Here is an 18642-nt window from a genome sequence, read left to right on the forward strand (position 1 = left end):
GAAATTGAGAACTTTAAATCTTCATAGACAGAGACTTTCTCTTTCTCTCTGTATCTGTCTCTCTCTGTCTGTCTGTCTGTCTGTCTGTGTGTGTGTGTGTGTGTGTCCTCCCCCCTCTCTCTGTCTCCCCCATTAAAAGTTTTAAAAAGAAGATAAAACTAACAGACACTGATGCTGAATAAAGAAAACAAAGGCAGAAAACGAAAGTAGAAAAGAAAAAGTGCAGAAAAACGATAAAAAGAATTAGAAAGAAGCATCCAGCAAATACTACTATATTACAAAGTTATCTCTTACACTATGGTTACAAAAACAATTCTCACTCTTTGAATTACCTATTTTTCACCCCAAATGTTAACTGCATTTTGTTCTAGCTCATGAAAAAAGGAGAAAGGCTGTGTGTCTTCCAATCAGCCATAATTTATCATATTTTCCCTAATCAAGAAAGTCAATTTAGCCATCTCTGAAGTCTCATCATCTTCACCAATCATTCCTTGTTGAGGATATGTTAAACCATTTCACTTTTGAGCATTGATTTATCTTGCTGAAGTTGTCATATATAAAAACAACCTTCAAGATGTTTTCTCTTGCTGTCCATATAGCTTAATTTGATTCTTTTCATTATAGGATCAAACACTTATCCTGTCTTCTTTTTTCATTTCATCTCTGCAGGCCTTTTTCACTGAGAAATATGTTCAGGAACACTCTGAAGATCAAGAAAAGATTGAATTACTCAAGCAACTAATTGCCCTACAGGTACCTGCAGGAATGCAGATATGTGGAAAGATGTCCGTAGGCTATTTTGCAGAAGTAATATTGTCATTGCGGTGTAACTTTTCCTGAAGTAGCATCTTGCAGATGTTGGGATATCATCTGACCAGGATTCTACCTGCTGTTACTGTATGACAGACAACTTGCACTGCTCATAAAAAAAGTAGTAGTTGGGTGCAATTGTTAAGGCATCACGCTAGAAACTAGGAGACTGTGAGTTCTAGTCCCATTGTAGACAAGAAACCAGCTGGATTACCTGAGACCAGTCATTTTGCGGTGGCACAGTGGTTAGAGTGCAGTACTGCAGGCTACGTTTGCTGACTGCAATTTGGCAGTTCAAATCTCACCAGGCTCAAGGTTGACTCAGCCTTCCATCCTTCTGAGGTGGGTAAAATGAGGAGCTAGATTGTTGGGGGCAATAGGCTGACCCTGTAAACAGCTTAGAGAGGGCTGTAAAAGCACTGTAAAGCAGTATATAAATCTTATTGCTATTGCTATTCTCTCTCAGGCCTAGGAAAGAAGTAATGACAAACTTCTTCTAAAATCTTGCCAAGAGAACTTCAGGGACTAATCTAGGGTGTCACAGAGCCAATAATGATTTGGAGACACACACGCGCACAACACTAAAATGCTTCCCAAAGTATAACCACTAAGCATAGCAATGCAACTTAAGATATAGAAATGCATCATTTCTTGGCCTATTTGGCATAATGTATTGGTTAAGCTAGAAGTAATCACAAAAGTGCTACGGAAATCATTGAATATAATCTTATTAAGGGGCAGGAATAATACTCAGTGAAAAAGCATGACCTCTGCAAGCAGAATATTTAAGTTCTGACTAAAAGAACAACACAGTGCTTCAAGTTTATAGACCAAAGGTGCTTTGAAATAAATGGGGGCATGCACATATCACTTGCGTGCAACTTCATAAACCAAATGTTTTTCCCCTCAGAATTATGCAATCCAGCTAAGTTTTAAGGAGTTGCAGAAACCTGCTGTATTCACACCCTCACAGACCTTTGAAGCATCTTATGCCCTTAAAGCCAAAGTTTTGCACGATACTAATAACCAGCAGCATTAATTTAGAAATCTAGGCAGCAAGATAAAAGTAGACATTCAAGGTGTTTGATTCTTGATAGGGACCATGTAAGCATGTCTATGTTAAAAGAGTGATACAAAGTGGTTCAGCATTGGCTTTCTCTGGCATTTTTCTTTTATTCCCAGTCTAATATGTCTTGGTGATTTGTGGTTAAAGTGCTAGTGAAGTCCAACAATGCCTAACCTTTTCACTTAGGAAAAACATGAAGACAGCCACAGTCAGTTGCTGACTAACAGACTAAATCAGAGATTTGATTCATATCACATTAAGCCCCAATGAAGTTTGTTTGGGTTTGACTTGTAACTTGCAAACTGGCCATAAGCCGTAGTCTACAGCTTCTCATGTTGGGTGAACTCAGCCAATTATGCTTCACTGATGTTTATTTAGAACACATTTTTCTTGTTGATGGTTAAACACAATCCCTCAGTTAAACATAACTAAAACAATAGATCGGGATTGTGACAAAAAAAAGGAGTTGAAATGGCATTGGGATTCAAACCCATCTTCAACCATGGAAATGTGGAAGAAAACATGGAAGAAGAGTGCTAGATAAATTCAATTGAACTGGAGGAAAGGTGAAATATAAAAACACTTCCATCAACATTAACAAGACAAGCCACTTGTATGTGAACAGAAAACAAACCCCACTCCCAGCATTGATGAGGTTACCTAGTTGGGTAATGAAATGTCTGCAATAAAACAACCAAGCTCAGAGAGCACCAAGGACTCCAAATTATTTAAATTTACTCAAATAAGCATGATGTATAATCTGTAAGGGGCGCAGTGGCTCAGGGGCTAAGATGCTGAGCTTGTTTATTAGAAGGTCGGCAGTTCAGCGATTCGAATCCTTAGCGCTGCGTAACAGAGTGAGCTCCTGTTACTTGTCCCAGCTTCTGCCAACCTAGCAGTTTGAAAGCATATAAAAATACAAATAGATAAATAGGAACCACCTTGGTGAGAAGGTAACAGTGTTCCTTGAGCCCTCGGCATTTAGTCATGCCAGCCAATGGCCATGGAGACATCTTCGGACAGCGCTGGCTCTTCGGCTTTGGAAAGGAGATGAGCACCGCCCCTTAGAGTCAGGAACAACTAGCACACATGTGCAGGGGAACCTTTACCTTTACCTATAATCTAGATATGCCTAAGCCTGGCTTGATCTCATTGGTAAGATAAGCCAAGAAATATGAGCCTTTTCATTTTCCAAATTTCATTTGAAACTACAGTGGTACCTCAGCACCCATCAGCAATTAGTTCCAGAAGAAGTGCCAAATACTAAAACCAACAAGTAGTGGGAAAACCACATAATTTACCACATGACCTGTTATTTTGGCCAGAAGAAATAGCAAGTCACAAGGCAATCAACGTCAGCAAGTTATTCCTTGTGTGTTGATTATCGGGAGAAAGATGAATCCCGGGACAAGATTTCTGTTTCAAAATGAGTTGAATACTGAATTCGACAAGTTTAGAAGCAGCCAGGTACCATGGTGACAACTGTCTACCTCTGTGCTTTCTTAATCTTCTAATCTGGCTTGCCTCTTGCAGATGCCTTTGCTGGCTGAAGGGATTAGAATCCATGGGAAGAAACTGACCGAGCAATTGAAGCCTCTTCATGACAGGCTAACCTCTTGCTTCAAGGAACTGAGAGAGAAAGTGGAGAAGCTCTACGGTGTGATCACCCTGGTATATATGCACTGAGTCTTGCTTATGAAAAGTCCCTAGGAATGAGATCATTATAGCAAGGACAAGGGGATAATCAAATCTGTGGATTTTCATTTCTTCCAGTTTCTCATTTGGGTGAATATGCCAAGTTCTAGCTATCCAAATTGAATTTTTTTTAAAAAAAATAATAATACTAATACACTAGAGACTTTTCCATACGTGTGCAATAAAGTAAACATTTCTTTTTGTCAAACTGCATTGCAAACTTTGAGGAACTGGGAATTTCAAATGAGAATTATGTTTTGTTTTAAATATTGGGAGTTGGCAAAGACAAACCAACTACATAGTTGGTTGTTTTAAGTTAGGTGAAGAAATTCAGCCAATTTTTTATCCTGTGCTGATGTGATCAGCTAGGGTGGGGAACAGTTGTTCTTAGAACTGGCATTTTCTTGATCCTAGAATATCTTGAAGGCGTATACAGCCACAAATGAAAACACCAGTCAAGGAAGAAATTGTAAAGCAAAAGTTCATACTTGTCTGGCTTTGTGCCCAGACCTAAATCCCCACATGTGTGGTGGGACCCCCCCCCCTTTTCTTTTCTTTTTTGCTTTATTAGTCACTAGCCAATAACCCAGCATTGCTGAGATATTTATTTATAGGGGAAAAATATCAGGACCAAATGTAATTTCTAATGTTGGATTTTCCCCCTTACCAGAGGGAGCCCCCTTGTGGAGTACTGAGAAGCCGTTATCATGGCAACTCCATTGCACTGTACAGTAGAAGCCAGTACGGCAGTACAGCACAACAGGCTGTATCTTAACAGAACACATACCCCGAGGGGTTTGGGGGTGTCTTACCCCCACAGTATTTGTCTCCAGAGAGTAAGTCATCTGTGTACCAAGTTTGGTTGAAATTGCTGAAGGCATTTTAGAGTTATGCTGGAACATACACACAGACAGTCATTTTTATATGTATAGAAGATTATGGGATAGGATATTTTCTCAGCTGCTATGTATTTTAACTTTTGTATTGTTGAGGAAGGAAGGAAGGAAAGGAAGGAAGGAAGGAAGGAAGGGAGGGAGGGAGGGAGGGAGGGAGTGAGTTAATAAAACCCAACCAGTGGCACCCATATTTAATCCACTCACTAAAATTTTAAAGGGGGACAGCTTGGGTGTCACCATTCCTTTATCCAAGTGAATTCCAAATAACAATGTACAAATGATGGGATAACTCACAAAATATTCTCCAGTGATTTTAGTTATCACATGAGCCTATACTGGAAAAAGCAATTTGCCAAATAATTTGTTTCTAGGGTTTATATTGAATCTGGAATGGCCACCTTTAATGTAAACAAGCAAAGGTCCTCCTGAAACTGGAGAGGTCACCTGATCAGACTCTGTTGCTTCAATCAGGCTCCTTTTTCCAGAACTACATGTCCAGCAGGGGGTGGGGACTTCAAAAGAAATTTCAGAACTTAACACCTCTTCAAAAATGGTTTGGGAGAAGAACCTCTAAAGTTTCAGAAGATGTAGATGTTCTTCTCCGGATGAGCAAATACCTTGGATTTCTTTCACAACCTTCTTTGTATTCTAACAATAGCCTTCCTCACTGACGGAGAGAAAGCAGAGCAGGTCCGGTTCAGTGGTTTTGCCATACATCATGTCCTCCACATTGAGAAGGCTGTCAGTTACTTCTGTCACTTCTTCAGTTGGATCAACTTCATCTACATCATCTGACAGCGTTTCCTCCAGACCAGGATCTGATGGGTAAGTTGATGGGAAGGATTGAAAGGGATTTTTGATAGAAAGGAGTCTGTGAGAGAAATGCAAACAGGAGAATTTCTATTACCTTAAACTATTTGATGTGTTCATCTGTTTTTGTAGGATTTTTTAAATAACAACGTTAGTGTTGGGTGGATAATACAGATAGTCCTCAACCTCCGACTATAACTGATCTCTAAATTTCTGTTGTTAAGTGAGTTTTGCGTCATTTTACCCCCTTTCTTGCCACAGTTGTGCAGTGAATCACTGCACACATGTTAAATTAGTAACACGGTTGTTAAGTGGATCTGGTATCCCCCTTGGCTTTGATTGTTAGAAGGTTTCAAAAGGGGGTCACATGACCCCGGGACCCCTTGCAACCATCATAAATATGAAGCAATTGCCAATTTTGATCATATGACCAAAGAAATGCTGCAATGATCGTAAGTATGAAAAACTGCCATAAGTCACTTCTTTCAGTGCTGTTGTAACTTTGAATGGTCACTAAACAAATGTTGTAAGACAAGGACTGCCTGCAAAGTAATGGTGGGTTGCAGGCGATTCGCCACGGTACGGGAGTACTGGTGTCTGCTGGGAGCACCAGATACCGTTCCAGTACGGTACTCCAGAGAGCCCACCCGCCATCCTTACCTGTATTTGAGCTCTTTGGCGCTTCTGCACACATGCACGGAAAGTACAGTGCCTGCGCGACATTCCACCGAGCAGCTGGAGCGTCGTGAAGGCATTGCATGAGGTAAAGATGTATGTGGGTGCTGCACGCTTTCATGTGGTGGGCGCTGGGCCCCATTGCACCGTACCAATTGCAACAGGATCCGGAACCCACCACTGCTACAAAGTCAACAAAACAAATAAATAATAGGAGGCAATCACGGAGAAAATGATCTCTTGTCAGATTACTTCACATCTCCGGAAAACAAGAAATATTGTTTTTTTCAGGCTGACCAGAAGAGACAGGGTATAATTCTTTATGACAGTATTTCTGTGTGGGCTACAGATCTATTCTTGAGCCACTGGTGGAAAGGAGAAGTTCGGCAGCCTCTAGGATGGAAGAGCAGCCTGCCAAAGATGATGCAGACAACCGGGCTAATAAATTCCGTCGGAAAGACTGGAGTCTCAGTAAATCTCAGGTTATTGCCGAGAAGGAGCCAGAAGCTGAGTTGGCTTTCAAAACGGTAATAAATGCATCAGAGTGATGAATTTCCCCTGGGAACTTATGCTGTTTTTCTCCTAGCTGTGTAAGCTTATTCGCATCATTGTTAAAAGAGAGGTTGGGAGGGATTCAGCTAGCAGAACATTTTATCATCACCTCAAGGGGTATCTGTATCAATCTAGGTCAGGAGTCGGCAACCTTAAACACTCAGAGAGCCACCCACAGAAAAGAAAACACCGGGAGCCACAGAACCCAGAGGTGGTATTCAGCAGGTTCTGACCACTTCTGGAGAACCGGTAGCAGAAATTTTGAGTAGTTCGGAGAACCGGTAAATATCACTTCTGGCTGGCCCCGCCCCCATCTGTTCTCTGCCTCCCGAATCCCAGCTGACCAGGAGGAAATGGGGATTTTGTAGTAACCTTTCTCTGCCACGCCCACAGAACTGATAGTAAAAAAAATTGAATCCCACCACTGCACAAAACCCTTCCCATGCCTGACTATTTACTGAGCGGCTACAAAACTAGCATATGTAGTTGAATTAAATGTTCTGTTTTCTTCTGAAACTTTTCCTTTCTTGGATTTATCCATGGTTGGCCTACTGGGGGTTGAAAAGCTCAATAAATAGCATGCTGGCGGTTGTTGCATATTGGCGGTTGTGACACATATTTTGGGTGACAGGGAGCCACAGCAGAGGGATGAAAGAGCCACAATGCAGCTCCATAGGTTGCTGACTTCTGGCCTAGGTAGACCTCTAGTTAATTCCACCAAACTCTCAGTTGCAACTATAATCATAATCCACGTTCCAAGTCTCTCTAAATCTCTACTAATCATCGTATTGTTAAACCCATTTACGTTTTAAAGTTTGACTTGGGCTTCCATTTGGGTTGGATGGTATCTATTATCAATTCCGGTAACATATGAGGGATTTACAGTATAATCAACACAACTAGAGGCCATCAGACGGGTTTTAATACTCCTTCATATCCATGTCTTTCATTGAAGGCCTGTTTTGTTTCATTGTTTGAGGGGTTTTTTTCCCTACACAAAATGCTTCTGAAAGTCCTTTAGTTAAAATTTTCAGGAAAGTAGTTGATTTATAGTGTAATGTCCAGGGTGGCATCACAAATCACTTCAGTAAAGGTTTGTTCCTTTTCTGCTCTACAGAACGCAGCAGGAAAAGCACCGAGGCCAAAGAGCCTGCAACTGGGAGAGAGCAAACTGACTCTGCATCAGAACTCATCACTTCACCAAGCTGGAGCACTCAGCCCACCACCAATCACTCCCAAAACACCGAGAACTCAAAGTATGTTGAGCAACCTCTACTTCTTCCTATTCTTTTAAAGCAAGGGTGGGCAATTAATTTTCTCAAGGGGCCCTATGAGAAACTGGAGGGCCAAATGCCACCTCGATTCCTCAGGCTGCTCCAGGTGGGTGAGCACTGTGTGCTGCTGCAGAAAAGTGTTTTCCCCTTCTCATCCACCAGCAGCCACCAGTCGATTGAAGGAGCACACAACAATCACACAGAGCCAGACCCAACTCAGCTTCTTGTCCCAGAGGTGCTTTTTTCAAGAGGCTACTGGACTTTCTTGTTATTCTTTGAAGATGTTTTGATTCTCATCCAAGAAACTTCTCCAACTCTGACTGGGGAATGGAAGGATTTATATTGCTTGCAGACAGCTGGTCAAAGGTGGTATTCAGCAGGTTCAGATCGGTTCTCCCGAATCGGTAGTGGAAATTGTGGGTGGGCCAGCCCACCCACCCTGACTCTATGCCGTCCTGTTTAGGCATGTTTTCAAACTGTACAAATGCATGCAAGCCGCGTGTGTGATCAAAGCGCATGCGCAGAAGGCGAGGAAATATGCATGGACAGGGCGTGTGTGAGCGAAGCTAGTGCGCGCCCTCCACATTTGCAAGCTGGTATGGAAAGTAAGTGAATATCATCCCTGCAGCTGGTCACTTGCATCCATTTTAGAGAGTTGTTGAGGCCACTTGGAACGTTATCTGTGTCCTCAAGGTCACCTGAATAGTGAAAATGGGTGTGGAGTCTCTTGGATGAGAGAAGCTAAATGTTTTCCAAGAAGAACAAGAGAGCCCATTTGCCTCTTGAAAAAGCAACTTTGGGACAAGAATGATCTGGATGACCTAGAATCTCCATAAACAATTCAGCTTCTTCTTCTGTTCCGTGTGGCACACTTATTTACATTTGATTTCTAATTTCTGATTGACCTCACATGGGCCAGACAGGGACAGCCAAAGGGCTGGATATGGTCCCGTGGGCATAAAATGCCCAGATTTGTGCTTAAGTGTTAACAGAAAAGGTTAGTCTAACCATCATCAAATTGCCATCCTCAAGATGGGTGGGGATACCTGCCAACTTGGAATTTGAGAATACATTTTTCTTTGAAATCCCACCTTTCTCCAAATTCAACATAATTTGACCAAACTTGGTGGTGATCCATAGCATGGCAGTTCTGGGGATTTGGTAAAAACAGTTTTGGTCAAGTTGGACAGGGTAAACATCTCCTGTGTGAGTAGATTACATTGATATTGGACATTTTAATAGATCCAAAGTAGGAAGTCTTGTATGTATCTCAATGCTTCTTAGAATCTATCAGGATTTATCTGGATCAAATTCAAACCTAGACATGGTTTCCTGAATATGTTATAAATCAGGGGTTAGAATTTAGAATAGAATTGAGCTAGAAGGGACCTTGGAAGTCCTCTAGTCTAGCCCCCTGCTTAAGCAGGAGAACCTATACCATTTCAGACAAGTGACTTTCTAGTCTCTTCTTAAAATCCTCCAGTGATGGGGTGTCAAATTCAAGGCCCCAGGGGCTGGATCCAGCCCGTGGGATCTGGCCTGTGAGTCCACCCTGGAAATAGCGAACAATCAGCATGCGATGCCTTTGCCAAAAAAACAGAGCTCGGGTGGGGCACATGCTCCGTTTTCACTGGCAGAGGGTTGCAGGAGGCTGTCCCAGTGGAAGGCCGTTTTCACTGGCGGAGTGCTCAACGTGGCCACACCTCCCTGCCCCCCCCCAGGTGAAATACAACCCTGATGCAGCCCTCAATGAAATTGAGGTTGACACCCCTGTTATAAATGAAGGCTGACAGCTGGTCAGAGGTGGTATTCAGCCGGTTCATATCGGTTCTCCTGAACTGGTAGAGGAAATTTTAATTGAGATTTTATAAAAGATTACTTTGCTTATTTTTGGCTGAAATTTAAAGTATGACTATTGTTTCTTTCAAATATCTAGGGGTTTTGACATATATGTGTGTAGGCACCCATGTAGAGAGAAACACACATACACATGTATACGCACACATTTTCAAATGGAAATTGATCTTAGAACAAATTTTACACCCTTCAACAACAACAGGAAATTAGGAAAGTTGATCATGGATTCCCCAGCCCTGGGTCTGGCCTGATCCTTCATGAAGACTGAGTGACAGATATATTCCAAATGTAATTTTAAAAAGAAACACTCATCCTAAAAGGAAACTGAAACAGGTCTGGTTTATATTTTCCTGTTAATGCTAAGGCAGTTCACCTCCAAGTTCATGAGAAGTTTGGGTGGCTTGCCTCCTCCTCTCGCAAGAGAGTTCTGGAGACTGCAACGGATAAAGTCCAATGTGAAAGCAAAGCCCAGGGAGCCCATCGGGTGTCATTCTGGATTTTGTTTTTCCTGGTCCCCAGGCGTGCGTTTTTCACATGTGCTTAGGTTCATGGGCTGTGCGTGGACGAAGCTTCTGCGATAGCAGGGCCTGGGGAGCGACAAGTGGGATTCCAGATTGACACATCTGTTCACAATCAACCGCTAAAAGAAACAGGCATGCCCCCAAAGTAGCGGTGATGCAAGTATGCTTCTGTTAGAAATTGTTCCCACCCCACTCCTAACCATGGCTACCATCTGTCTTTCTTCTCGTCTCTACCACTCCAGGTTTCCCTTCCTTGCAAGCAGATGGATTAACAACCGTTAACTTGCAGAATTCTCCTCCCCCACCGCCGCCCAAATGCAAGCCCTATGAGAGTAACGGCTCCAGAAACTCCACAGAGGTACCGACATGACGTTTGGATGCTATTACCCGAGACAGGAGCGCCATTGCAAATATCCCCAGGGGATTTTCAGGGTTGTACCTTGTTGTTGTTGTTTTATTGTTGTTGTTTTTAAAAGTCTTTGGTTAGTTGAATGGCGTTCTCCCTGAAACTGCCAGAAATAAAACCATGTTCCCCCCTCCCTCCCTAAATGAAAGCGGAGGGGGGGAGAGAGAGCACACAATGCAGAGGTAATGTAAAATGCTCCTTGTGTGACTGTTGGGGCCGACTTCCTGGCTCTTGCTGGGAAGATTCTTTCCTTTTTGTTTCTTTAAATCTTTTGTTTGTTGGTTTATAAATTTTATTGCATTTTATTATAAGGTAAAAATGCAGAAAAAACAAAAGTTAGGAAACTAAAAAAAGAGAGAGAAAAGAGCAGGAGCGGGGGGGGGAAGTGGTGCCTTCTGGAATTTTTCAGTGCAGTAATATACAACTATATAATATAGCCTCCACTTTTTGCTTTTACATTTCGCAACCTTTCAAGCCAGCTGTATAATAACAAAATCGTTCCAATCATCCAAACCTAAAAACAAAAGTTCCAACCCCCACCCCCAAGTTTGGAGCAAAAAAGCCAGACTGAGTGTTTTAGTTAAAGAGAAGAATTTTATCTAGTTGTGTGTCTTGTTTCTTTAAATCTGGAGCTTTTGCCCAGGGGTCTTCCTCAATGCAAAGTCCGTCACAGATGTTCACAACACAAAAGCCTCTTTGTGACATCCCTGGGACCCGCCAGTTGCCTTGGCACTCTATCAAATGATATCACTGGTCCTGCTCTAAAAGAAATGATTGTAGGTCCTATATTTCCCATTCTCTCTATCAAATCTGGAGTTGGATTTTACTTAGGAGTCTAACTGTCTCTTTTTTATGTTTGCATTATTGTAGGTGGCTCCACCTCTGCCTATCAGGCGAGAACCCAAGCCTCCTCCTCCTCCTCCTAAAGCTAGGAAATCTGGTGTCCTTTCTTTAGAGCCAGATCTACAATGAGGACTCTGCATCATCTTGTCTCTTTTCATCTGGAACTGAACATCTGGTGCTTTGTGGATGTACAGTATCTAGTTCTCCAGAACGTCTCAGCATTGGCTTCTTCCTGCTGAACAGCTTCGCCCCTCCATTCCTGCACAAAGTTTGGGGATGTGAACAAAAATCAGCTGCTAGAAATTTTGGCAAAGCTGATGTTTCCTGGCTTCTGATTTCTCTATTGACATCCCAAGACGTATCTTCTGATCATCTATGGCGTATCAGGGCTTCTGCAGGGCTAAAGAAACCACATTCTGTCATCCATCAGTCCTTGTTCCACCATGGATAAAACACCAGCACTGCAGAAATTCTCTCAGGGGAATCAATTTTCTAAGATCTTCCTTGGTCTTCAAACAGCTAAGTGCCACATTGTGAAAACACACACTTGCCGCTAGAGTGGATATGTGTGACAAATCCAAGCCCACTTTGCTGCACTTGGACAATGAGGATATGGTTTCCATCAGTCTCTCTGGCCAGCAGTAGAGACCTTGGAATGGGATAAATCTGGTCTAAGAGGAAGGATTCTTTGGCCTGCTTAGCCTATTTATTCCAAACATGCAACAAAAGCCTAATTCCCATGGCCTCTGTTGGAATATATGGATTTTTTGATATGGCCGATAGGCTAATCAATAAAGCTAATCTAATCTAATATATGAATTTATATATGACAAGCCAGAGCATTGGACAGACCCTTAGAGTCCATAATGTTGAGATATTATTTTTCCAACAATATGAAGGTGGATTAAAAACAAAAGCAAACTGGCATCTGCCTATTTCCATAGTTGACCAACTGTGCCCTTGAAAGTCTTATGGTCTCTTCTTTCAAGTGTGTGCAAACACTATCAAATGCGCCACTAATTCCTTCTGTTGCTGCCGCTGTTCCAAAGTTTTGCATACAAACGGAGTGGCCTATACTACTATACCTGTGGAGACTTGTTTAACTGAATTCTGGATGTATTATTTTTCTTTACGCAATAATGTGTTGATAATACATAAAGGTGTAATTATCCTTGGAAATTTGAAGAATGGACTGCATATTGAAAGTGCTTCCAAACGAGAACTGATAAACCGGGACTGGGCAGCAACTTAAATGTCTTATTGAACTCTTTGCTAAAATGCAAGTGGGTGTACAGCTGCCCGTTGAATTCTAGATTCTTACTGTATCTCCCTTTGTATGTTTTATTGTTAAATGCTGCCTCTGTGTTTAGTTGTTTATAGCAGAAACTCAGGGCTTAGCCCCCATGGGACTCAAATTTATCTCGGAGATAGTTCACATAATTGGATTATGCTATCTCTGTCCATCTTCAGTTAGAGATTGAAGTTATGGACTAGGTTCACATATCACATGATGCCATGCTTTGCTTTAACAATTATTTCCAAAACATTATGTTTGACCACATAAGAGGTTTAGCCAAATACCAACTCACTGTATTATGGCTTAGCATGGTGCATGAACCCAGCCACAAGGTAGATATTTAATCCAGAGTAAATGCATTGCGCAAGACCATTTTCTAATGGTGGGTAGTTGGGCATCCTTGCCCACAGATTATGAATTGTTTGTATTGGTCATTGATGAATGGCCACCTCTCCAAGTGCTTGAGAAGATGTTCTTTGACATTAACCTTTAAGGTTGCATCATGCCTTCAAAGTAGAAAGTTTATATACACTGACTTTTTAAAATAATTTATAACATCTGAGATTGGGGGGGAAACCCTGAGAGGCATGGCCCTGTTAGAGCAGAGAGCACAGTCTTTGAATTAGCAGACTACAGCTGTTGAGATTAGCCTATGGATTAACATTATAAGGTGGAATCCAAAGTATTTAATTGATATACAAGAGAAAAGATGCATTTATAGAGAAATGCATGGCTCTGTTTGTCATTCCGCAAACGTATGCACTGTCTGTTCAAAGAAACCACCAGCAGAAATTTAACGCACGCAGTGGTAAAGCTAACTTTGTTTACTGAACCCAGCATTTTGTATATATCTTAACAGCATCTCAGTAATTCAGGTATAATTTGCCTTAGGTAAAATGTCTAGCCAGAAAACTGAGGTTCACATTTTAATGTTGTACATGGTTCTTTTCTTCTTTTAAAAACCCTCTGTCTCATTAGTTCTACTTTTATTTTGACCATCATTGGTCTCTGATCATTTTTTACTATTTCTTAGCATTCCAGGTTGACGAAGACTCCAGTGTATGCAGTTAAAATATTTCCTCATTTTTATGACTAGCAACACTCAAAGGTTATTAAGCCTCTCTTGGCCAATGTTCCAACTAGAACCCCCACAGGCAGTGATTCAAGAATACAATTCTTTGGGAGGATGTTTATTGCAAGAACTAAGAAATCCCTTATTCGGGCAACTGTCAAGAGTAAGATTCAAATCCTATTTATAGTATAAGCAAGGTTCTGGGATGACTCTGTCTCCCTCCTCCCAACAATACAGCTCATGGAAGGCAAAGTCATTGAATTAAAGCTGTTGAAATTTGTTTGCTGTTTGAGTCTGAATGCCAATAGATTAACATTATTGTGTATCCAAACTGCTTAATTGGCCAATTGTGGGGGGGATGCATTCCAAAGAATTAAGAAGCTTGTTTGGCTTGTTCACAAAGCAGCTGTCCTTCAGAGATAAAAGGCACACTTTGCCTGTAGATGGTTAGAGATTCAGTCCACGGTGTTTTGTAGAAGAATAGGGAATGCCCCAAAAGACAGAAAGAAGGGGCCCTACTAAGGCAATAGTCAGATAAGGAGCTTGAGCCTTAGTTCAGACAAAGTGAGAGAGGAGAAAATACATTGCAAGATTCTGTTACTATAGATGTGACGTTAAAAGTACATCCATGGCATTGATTTCTTGCTTTTATCTACCAGTACATTATTGTCCTGACATAATTCTGAATGAATTACTGATCGCCATGACAAGGTAGTGGAGAAACACAACTCCCAGGGACCTAGTCATAAGCTTTAGTGGCAAATTTGCAAGTTATCAAGTTCAATTTCTGGTCTCACCCTTTTGAAGAACCAAGTGACAGATGATGTAGCTTGAGGTCAAGAGTTGAAGCCTTGTAGAGTGTAGACCATGGTAGGCTAGATGGAGAAGCAACATTCTGTGTCCTTTCTGTGTTGAAAAAGTCCCAAAGGTGCTTTTTCAAAAGACAACTGGGTTTTCTTTGTTTTTCCTTGAAGATATTTCAGTCAGAACTGAAGAAGCATCTTGGATGAGAAGTGAAACATCTTCAAGGAAGAACAAAGTTCAGTTGCCTTTAGAAAAATACACCTTTGGGACGACCATGACCTGGATGACTGAGAATCTCTATTGACATTTCTGTGTCCTGATAGAATTCCCATTTCTAAATGGGCAATAATTGTTGAGGTCCTGGAATTAGATTCAGACATTTGGGATGTTGCCTGGGCCATAAGTAATCCTCTCCTCAGGCACAAATCAGTCAGATTAACAGATTAATAGAGTTGAAGGGGACTTTATAGGTCATCTAGTCCAACCCCACCCCACTCAAGCATGGGACCCTACACCATTTCTGACAAATGGCAGTCCAAAAGTCTCAAGTGATGAAGCCCCCACAACTTCCGAAGGCAACTTCTGTTCCATTGGTTGATTATTCAGAAAGTCCCTCCTTATTTCTAGATTGAATCTTTCCTTGGTCAGTTTCCATCCATTATTCCTTGTCTGGTTTTCAGGTGCTTTGGAAAATAGCTTGACTCCTTCCTCTCTGTGGCAGCCCCTCAAATATTGGAAGACTGCTACCCTGTCTCCCCTGGTCCTTCTCTTCACTACACTAGCCATGATCCAGTTCCTGTAACCGTTCTTTATATGTTTTAGTCTCCAGACTCCCTAATCATCCTGTCATCTTAGGAAGGTCTGTTGAAATGAAAGAGTTGAGGTTACAAAAATTTGAGCAACTTGGCTATTTCCCATTTGGAGCTGATTTATATCTTAAGACAATTGAATGGAGCATTTTGTCACTTCTTTCTGATGACATGAGTTTGAAGTCTTTTCATTGATAATGAATGAGCAAGTGTATTTATGAATATTGTTGTATAGTTGTACAGTTATTCAATCCAGTTCAACTATAGAACTAAGATAGAGAACCTGCGGATATCCAAGTTTGCTGAACCGGGTTGTCTGTATATCATAGCCAATTATGAAATTGACACTCCTACTATTTCTATTACACCACACTGTGTACAGGTCGTCCTTGACTTACAACCACAATTGAGCCCATAATTTTTGCTGTTAAGTGAATTTTGCCCCATTTTATGACCTTTCGTACCACAACTTAGTTGTTCAGTGAATCACTGCACTCCTTAAGTTAATAACTCGGTTGTTAAGTGAACCTGGCTTCCTCATGGACTTTGCTTTTCAAAGACCACAAAAGGTGATCACATGACCCCAGGACACTAGCCATCCTAAATATGAGTCAGGTGCCAAGCATCTGAATTTTGTTCACCATGGGGATGCTGCAACAGTCATAAGTGTGAGAAACAGTCATAAGTCACTTTTCAGTGCCATTGTTACAGTCACTTAATGTACTGTTGCAAGTCAAGGACTACCTATATATTAAATCAGCAGTGCATTCATTTTCATGTTTGGAGCAAGCAATGGGTTGTTCCTTTTTTTGTTGTGCTAAAACCATATGCAGATTATTTCTCCCTTTGGCTACAAAATGTAGTGTTCATCTCCTTTTTCTGTAAATTTTTTATATATTCAAAGCCATAAGATGGCAGTATTTTTTGCAGAATCTTCTTCCTGATTGAGCTTCTCTTCTCTCTTCTCTCCAGTCCCTTTCTTCAGTTTTTTTCCTCTGAATTTGGAAAAGATTCTGCCTGTCTTTTGTTGCCAATTGGCTTCGGAAAACAGATTGTCTATACACTGAGAAGGCTGGATGGGTTGGTGGGTGGGAATATTTGAATCTCACTGTGGAAAAAAAATCTCAGCTTTACTCAGGCTTCCACTTCCAGCTGCGCTAGTTACCAGCGAAGATACAAGTGTCTTAAAAGCTGTGGTTTTCCTCTCTGCCCATCCCAGGAAGACATGGGAACTCTCCTGGAACAACGTTCATTCTCCTCCCTTTTAGGGTTCTTGGAAGATGATACCAGCTTCTGATTGCTTCTGCCTGGAGATGAATGTTTTGTGACTTAAAACCATCTGTTTTTCGATGGTTGTCTTCTAGGATTTCTGTGGGTGATGTCAAGTATCCCCCAAATGGGCAGGAGAAAATGGCTAATCTGTGTAGAGATGCCTGTCAGGTTTCCGAAAGATACCCTAATTAATTTATGAGCCTCGAGCATGAATGCTTTTACAAGTTGACATTGCCACTTCCAATTCTTTTACCCATGTTCCCTTTGTATGATAAGGGACCAGTGGTTCTCAACCTGTGGTTAAACCTGTGGGGGGCTATGATGTCATCAAAGAAGGTCCTTAAAGGCTTGAAAAAATGATTTATGATTTAAATCTTGCATTAAGTCTTGGGGATCCGTGGCCATAGCCACAAAAAGTATTTAAAGGGGCTCCATAGTGAAGAAAATATTGAGAACCACAGCACTAAACTAACCAAAAGGATGAGCAAAATCTGGCAGGTCTCAAGCCAATGATGAACCAGACTTGCTGAGGTTTTAAGCAGATTATGATCTGGTTAGATAACCACCTGGGACCTCATGCCTGAGCTTTCTAGAGGTCTAAGAAGACATGAATGAAGTTTTAAAATGTAGTTCTCCAAGGAATAGCTGAAAATTTTGTATGCCAGCTGCCCTCAGTTTTTTCCTGTTGATAGTTTTAACAACTATGTGGGAAAATAGTCACTGTGCAAGCAGCTGGCCTCTGCAGTATATGACGTATAAGCCCACACTCCTTTTGTATCCCACGTCCAAGAACATTACTAAAGCCTTTCTCAAACCTGGCACCCTATAGGTGCATGTTACCTCCTGAACTGTTGTATTTGTGGTCTACATTTGGCAACATAGTCAATAATTCCACACACAAGAGTAAGTGTGGAAGGTTAATGGCTGTTAGCTATCAGCTTCCTTAGAGAAAAAGTTTTTTTCTGTGATCCAATGGGCACATCCAAAGATTTGGTAATGTTTGAAGCATGAGATCTTAGATCTGGCTGGTTTTATAGCACCATAACATTGTTGTGCCTATTGACTGACCACTACATTAAAATGTTATTTTCAGTACAGGGTTTATTGCAACAGACTTGCCTTATTTATTTTTATAATTGTAAATGAAAATATTAAAGAAATACAATTCTATGATTGTTTGCCTCTCTTTGTAGAAGTACACCTCCATTCAAAGAATTTATTGCAGAATTGCATGCATCAGTATTTCTTTTAATAAGGAAGCAGCAGTTGATGAAAGTAGAGTAACTGTTTTAGGTGGAACATCTTTTTTCATGCAGTTCATGCCAAGTAACGTATCCATCAGTTTTGGATTTGACTTTTTTTTAAAAAAAAAAAAAGTTCTAATTTGGCCTTTTTTATAAAAATAAAAACTGCTTCCTGTTATGATGTAGCTATTATGCGATAGCAATAGCAATATCACAGACTTCTATACCCCTTAATAGTGCTTTTACAGCTCTCTCTAAGAGCTTTACAGAGTCAGCCTATTGCCCCCAACAATTTGGTTCCTCGTTTTACCCACCTCGGAAGGATGGAAAGCTGAGTCAACCTTGAGCTGGTAAGATTTGAACTGCCAAATTGCAGGCAGCTGGCAGAAGTAGTCACTGTGCCACCTTGGCTCTTATGCATGATAGTTGCATGAATCAAAACTCTCTGATTCTGAAGGTTAAAATTTTAAAATAGTATGCTTCCATCAAATTATTTGTCCATTCTTTCGTTTCAAGACAACCCAGTATTAAAGGAAGTGATTTTTTAAAAAATCTAGAATTTGAGTTTAAGCAGTCATTCTTAAAGGCCTGAATAAGCATGGGATTCTATTGAATAAGATTAAGAGGTCTTGAAGGGAGAACAATCTATGTGTGAAGTTGATATTGCTAATCCTGAAAAAAAAATCCACAAAGGCAACATCCTTTTATTAGACAACCTAATAAGCTTTTTTGATTTATG

The 18642-nt window shown here is 41.0% G+C and overlaps 1 protein-coding gene across 1 annotated transcript in view; it reads left to right on the forward strand.

Moving 5' to 3' along the window:
- Positions 1 to 11854, forward strand: part of DOCK5 (dedicator of cytokinesis 5) — a 143888-nt gene extending 132034 nt beyond the window's left edge. The window contains exons 46-52 of the mRNA XM_032229966.1: positions 670 to 753; positions 3410 to 3547; positions 5126 to 5292; positions 6302 to 6479; positions 7622 to 7760; positions 10399 to 10514; positions 11433 to 11854. Of these exons, the coding sequence (XP_032085857.1) occupies positions 670 to 753; positions 3410 to 3547; positions 5126 to 5292; positions 6302 to 6479; positions 7622 to 7760; positions 10399 to 10514; positions 11433 to 11534 (924 nt within the window). The 3' untranslated portion in view covers positions 11535 to 11854. The remainder of the gene's footprint in view (positions 1 to 669; positions 754 to 3409; positions 3548 to 5125; positions 5293 to 6301; positions 6480 to 7621; positions 7761 to 10398; positions 10515 to 11432) is intronic.
- Positions 11855 to 18642: the final 6788 nt, after the last annotated feature.

The sequence above is a fragment of the Thamnophis elegans genome, chromosome 13 (genome assembly GCF_009769535.1).
Source record: "Thamnophis elegans isolate rThaEle1 chromosome 13, rThaEle1.pri, whole genome shotgun sequence".
Classification (NCBI taxonomy): Eukaryota; Metazoa; Chordata; class Lepidosauria; order Squamata; family Colubridae; genus Thamnophis; species Thamnophis elegans.